This window comes from Trachymyrmex cornetzi, unplaced genomic scaffold (assembly GCF_001594075.2).
Source record: "Trachymyrmex cornetzi isolate Tcor2-1 unplaced genomic scaffold, Tcor1.1 scaffold3747, whole genome shotgun sequence".
In the NCBI taxonomy this organism is placed as follows: Eukaryota; Metazoa; Arthropoda; class Insecta; order Hymenoptera; family Formicidae; genus Trachymyrmex; species Trachymyrmex cornetzi.
The window spans coordinates 2278-8378 of record NW_017298477.1 but is presented as its reverse complement, the minus strand read 5'-3'; the positions used below and the strand labels follow the sequence as shown (position 1 = coordinate 8378).

The following is a 6101-nucleotide window of genomic DNA, read 5'->3' as shown; positions in this document are numbered from 1 at the left end:
AATCTGTATAACAACAAGGAACTTGCGTACACATACGCAGCGGCACAAGTCGCCACAACAAAATTTGGTCCTTCGAGCCGGATGTAAGATTTTCCGAAACACACGAATACCATTCAGCATCTCGCTAAACTTCTTCACACGAAAGGTTATCGTTAAAACATTACAACAATAAGGCCTACACATAGTCTAATGGGGTAAGATCGTTTTTTTTTTCATAAAATCCAGTTCAAATTATTCAAGGTAAGAAAGCCATATTTAACATATACCCTCAGCAATTAAGCAACCATATTGTTATCTCGTAGAAACAAAACTTACAATATAACACATATATTGTACATGCGCGTGATCTCCTTGTTGATATCTTTGCATCAACTTAGCTTATTGATAACCACGTAACCTCAAAAAATGGATTCGATGTCATTATTAGAAGCTAAAACCAAACGAACCACTGCCAAAGCCTCACTCACACGACACAAAACTGCTATAGAAAATTTCGAGGTAACAAATGGCTCGCGACACGACATCACTGAGCGTAAAAAAAGATTAACAGAATTATGGAATCTATTTGACATAGTACAATCGCGCATAGAGCTACTTGAATTTCAAGATCCATCGCTTACAAATAAAGATGAGCTTCTTGCTCAACAACAACAGCACAGATCACAATTCGAAAATATATATTTTAGTATAATCTCGCGTTGTGATTCACTTATCGAATACTTTGATCAACGCAATCCAGTACTCTCGTCGCAACGGCAAAATGATGAACTCCAAGCACGCGCTCCAACAAACAGGGAATCGCGCATTAAACTACCTAAAATTGAACTTCCAGTTTTTACAGGTGACTTCGAGGATTGGTACACTTATCAGGATACTTTCGAGAAGCTGATACATGCCAATAACAGCTTAACGGAAATAGAAAAATTCCACTATTTACGTTCATCACTCAAAGACAAGGCCTCTGAAATTATAAAATCGATCGAAACAACCACTGACAATTACAAGGACGCCTGGGACGCTGTCAAAGAACGTTTTGATAACAAACGTTGGATAATCCAAAGGCACATCAGAGCAATATTCGAAGCTCCCTCATTACTCAAAGAAAATCATTCTCAACTGCGTGAGTTACTGGATACCATCTCAAAACATTTGCGCGCGCTTAAAGCATTGAAAAGGCCCGCTGAGACCTGGGATGACCTGATCGTCCACATAATCTTGTCAAAATTAGATTCAGTAACAAGCAAGGCATGGGAGACTAGTCTTCCCACCAATGATCCTCCGAATCTAAAAACTTTAACTGAATTTCTTTCTAAGCGTTGCCAGGCGCTCGAATTGATCTTTAGCAAAATGTCAATTAATCAATCTACCAACACTCCAAAATTTGGAACAAGGCCAAAGAGTGCCTCAGTCACAAATATCGCCACATCTGATTTATCGTGTCCCCAATGCAAAGAAACTCATCCTTTGTATTATTGCAAATCATTTCTTAAATTGCCAATAGAAAAGAGAATTTCTGTAGTAAAGAGAGCTCATCTATGCGCGAATTGCTTAAGATCTAATTCTCATAACGCTAAGGATTGTAATTCGAGCGCTTGCCGCAAGTGCAAAAAGAAGCACAATACGCTTCTCCATTTATCAAATTCAACAGACCACGATAAACCATCCGTGCCTAATTCTGAACTCAATTCTGAAAAAGAAAATTCTATACAACCGATCGTTACTCAGTGTTTGTCAACACAGCGCTCTTTAAATATTATATTATCAACCGCTATCATTCACGTCTTCGATTACAAAAACGAGTTACACTCTTGTCGCGCATTGTTAGACAGCGGATCACAGCTAAATTTTATAACGCAGGAACTAGCAGATAAGTTAGGCGTTAAAAGACAATCAATCAATATTTCAGTTTCTAGCGTAGTTAAAAATATGGTTCAAGCTAAAACTATGATCAATGTATGTATCAAATCTCGTTTTAATAATTTTACTGAAAATTTAGATTGCATAGTTCTGCCACAAATTACCCAACGATTACCTCAACATTACATTTCAAAACACAACTTATCAATACCAAATCATCTAAAAATGGCCGACCCAAGCTTCAATGTTCCAGAACATATAGACATGCTAATCGGGGCGGAATTATTTTGGAGGCTCATCTCCGCTGGCCAAATTCAAGTTTCCAAAAATCAACCTACTCTACAAAAAACCCTCCTAGGATGAATTGTGTCTGGTCCAACAACAAACGCCAACAAATCACCTTCTTCAGCTGTCAGCTGCCTAACCACCACAACAGAAGAGCTTAATCGAGTCCTTTGCAGATTTTGGGAAGTCGATCAGATGACGTTCCCTACTGAAGCTTCACCAGAAGAGCAAGCCTGCGAACGTCTATTCAAAGAAACTACAACACGCAATTGCGAAGGACGCTTTGTGATTCAATTGCCTATAAAACCAGACAAGCTAAAACAAATTGGGAATTCCAAGGAGGTAGCCATGCGACGTTTCAAATCTTTGGAAAGACGCCTTATAAAAGATCTAAAAATGTACTCGGATTATAAACAATTCATGCAAGAATACTTGCGATTGGGACATATGCGTGAAGTAACATTCCCTACGAAGTCCAATGACGAAATTTATTACCTGCCACATCATGCGGTATGCAAAGAAACACGCACCACCACCAAGCTTAGGGTCGTGTTCGACGGTTCTTGCAAATCATCAACCGGAGTATCGTTAAACGATGTCTTAATCGTCGGCCCTACTATACAAGCCGATCTGTTCTTAATATTACTTAGATTCCGCATGTTCAAATATGCCCTAACAGCGGACATCAAGCAAATGTATCGGCAAGTGCTAATCAACTCCGATCAAACATCTCTTCAGCGCATATTCTGGCGCGACTCCATGGATGAGCCTATTCGCACTTTCGAATTACTCACCGTCACATATGGTATGGCCTCTGCAGCTTTCTTAGCAATTCGATCCCTCAGAAAATTGGCAGAAGACAACATCTTAAAATATCCCATCGGTGCCAAAGCAGTACTGAACGCCTTCTACGTCGATGACCTAGTAACGGGCGTAGATACTTTACAAGAAGTATCAAACATAAAGGCTGAAACCTCTCAGCTACTTTTGGAAGGACATTTCGAACTAAGAAAATGGTCTTCTAACGTACCAATGATACGAGACAATCCATCTGTACAGAACGATAAGGAGTTCGTATTGTCTTGCGACAAAGAATGCGAGACACGAACCTTAGGTCTCGGTTGGAACTGCAACACCGATCATTTCAAATTCTCAAGCATCGTCTGCTTACCGCCTCAAGCTTCACCAACTAAAAGAAGCATATTATCAAGAGTCGCATTAGTATTTGACCCTCTAGGATTGCTCGGACCCGCCACCGTTATTGCAAAAATAATCATGCAGAATCTTTGGCGTCTTGGACTAGAATGGGACGAATCTCTCCCGTTAAATCTGGTTACAAAATGGAGACAATATGAATCTGGGTTATCAAGTTTAAGTAACATAACCATACCACGTCGAGTCATCTTGCTGGATGAATACATTATCCTGGAACTACACGGCTTCGCCGATGCCAGTGAGCTCGCCTACGGAGCATGCATTTACATACGTGCTACTGACTCTAATGGTACTCATTCCACAACTTTACTCTGCTCAAAAAATCGAGTAGCCCCACTAAAGGCTTTATCTATTCCCAGACTTGAATTATGTGCCGCACTTCTACTGGCACAAATCTTTGATAAGGTTTCAAAATGCATAAATCACAAAATACATGCTGTACATTGGTGGACTGACTCCACTATCGTTCTTGCATGGCTACAATCATCCAGTCGGACTTGGACATCATTTGTGGCAAATCGTGTTGGACAAATCCATCAATTAACTGCCGTACAAGATTGGCACCACGTTAATGGTAAGTATAACCCTGCTGATCTCCTTTCAAGAGGAATCTCTCCAGATCAATTAACAAAATCGCAGCTCTGGTGGTCAGGCCCCACTTGGCTAAAACTCGACAAGGCGCATTGGCCCATCGCCCCACTCAACATAAGAAGACAAGATATTCCTGAATTCAAATCCAAAACCATCGCCGCTACTGCTACAACGCAGTCAACCTCAGAACTGTTCAAACGATATTCAAGCTTCACGAAGCTATCACGAGTAGTAGCTTACATTCTTAGATTTTTCCACAAACTAAGGTTCAAGGTTAAACCCAGCGCAACATCACAATTAACACTTGGTACAACCCTGTCCATCTTACCTGACGAAATACATCACGCTAAACAAGTCCTTGTAAAGATGGTCCAAAAATCGTACTTTAAGAATGAACTAAAATTACTTTCAAATCAACAAAACATAAGTAAAACTAGTTCTCTCCTGCGTTTAAACCCCTTTATAGATGATTCTGGAATCCTGAGAGTTGGAGGGAGACTCAAGCTATCTCACCTTCCCTATAATGCTAAATACCCAGCATTGCTACCAGGGCACCATCCGCTTTCTCAATTAATCATTATACATGAACACAAAAGGCATTTTCACGCAGGCTCTCAAGCTACCTTAGCCGCTATTCGACAGAATTATTGGCTCATTTCAGCTAGGGACATTGTTCGGCAAACCATACGCAAGTGCGTCACCTGCTTCCGGATCTCTCCAGTGACAACTTCAACACTTATGGGCAATCTACCTAAAAACAGAATCACAACCCCAGAACGACCGTTTGAAAAATGTGGAGTGGACTACGCCGGCCCCTTTTACTACAAGGACGGATCTAGAAAGGGAGCCAAACTTTTAAAGTGCTACATCGCAATATTTGTTTGTCTTGCTTCTACAGCGGTTCACATTGAACTGGCAACTGATTTATCCACTGAGGTATTTCTAAACGTTTTGAAACGCTTCACTTCCAGAAGAGGATTTCCTTCCACCATTTATTCTGATAACGGTCTAAATTTTAAAGGTGCCAATAGGGAAATGAACGAATTGGCAACATTATTTAGAGAACAACGATCTCAACAACAAATTATGGACTTCGCCTCTTCCAAAGGGATTAACTGCCAATTTATACCACCTAGAGCTCCTCACCATGGAGGATTATGGGAAGCAGCGGTTAAAGGAGCAAAACGCCATCTCCTGCGAGTAACCAAAGAGGCTCACTTAAGATATGAAGAATTGGAGACGCTGTTAACTCAAATAGAGGCAATCCTAAATTCACGCCCAATAACTCCATTATCTTTTGATCCCGCTGACCTCTCATCACTGACCGCTGGACATTTTTTGATAGGCAGCCCACTGACTTCGTACCCCGAGCCATCATTAGAAAGAATAGCTGTCAATCGCCTCTCGCGCTGGCAACGCGTCGAGCAAATTCGACAACACTTTTGGCGAAGATGGACACGAGAATATCTACATTATTGTCAACAACGAAATAAATGGACAATCAAGACCAATCCGATAAACATTGGGCAATTGGTTCTCCTAAAAGAGGACAACACACCTCCTTTAGCTTGGCCGCTGGCTAGAATTACAGAGATACACCCTGGCGATGATGGCACCACTCGAATCGTCACTGTACGAACTACAAAAGGAACTTACAAACGTCCCATAACCAGACTATGCCTATTTCCATTCGAGAAGGAATAGGCCATGCTATCTATCATAACCAGTACTTTAGTCATAACTGTTTGTTGTTACTAATATTCACTGCCCTTTATTTTTAATTTTATTTGTAAAACTATTTCAACTTTCTGTTACATATCCATTTCATTGAAAGCAGATGCTTTCAAGGGGGCAGTTTATGTGCGCGCCACCTTTGTCCCTTATAGTTATTCTCATAACCCATGCCTTGCTGCTAACCAATGGTGCTCGCGTCTGACCATTGGAGAATTTCTAGCTTTAAGGTTTCTCTCACTGCTACGAGATAGATATAGTTTTTCCCGCTTTCTTATGTCTGTATCTTTCTCTCTGAACGTCTTCATGCGATGTATAACACGAGACATTAGAAATATATCAAAGTTATTATACGAGGCGTACCCCCCTTTTATCATTCATTCCATCTTACAAACAAAGTAAGAATCTCTCACAAGGCATAA

General features: G+C 40.7%; 2 protein-coding genes across 2 annotated transcripts; both read left to right on the top strand.

Annotated features, from left to right (window-relative positions):
* Positions 1-405: 405 nt before the first annotated feature.
* On the top strand, positions 406-2220 carry LOC108763673 (uncharacterized). The gene has a single exon (XM_018511510.1). It carries the CDS (start codon positions 406-408, stop codon positions 2218-2220), a length of 1815 nt encoding a protein of 604 aa, XP_018367012.1.
* Positions 2221-2337: 117 nt separating this feature from the next.
* Positions 2338-5652, top strand: LOC108763672 (uncharacterized). The gene has a single exon (XM_018511509.1). The coding sequence runs from the start codon at positions 2338-2340 to the stop codon at positions 5650-5652; it is 3315 nt and encodes a 1104-aa protein (XP_018367011.1).
* The last annotated feature ends 449 nt before the right edge of the window (positions 5653-6101 follow it).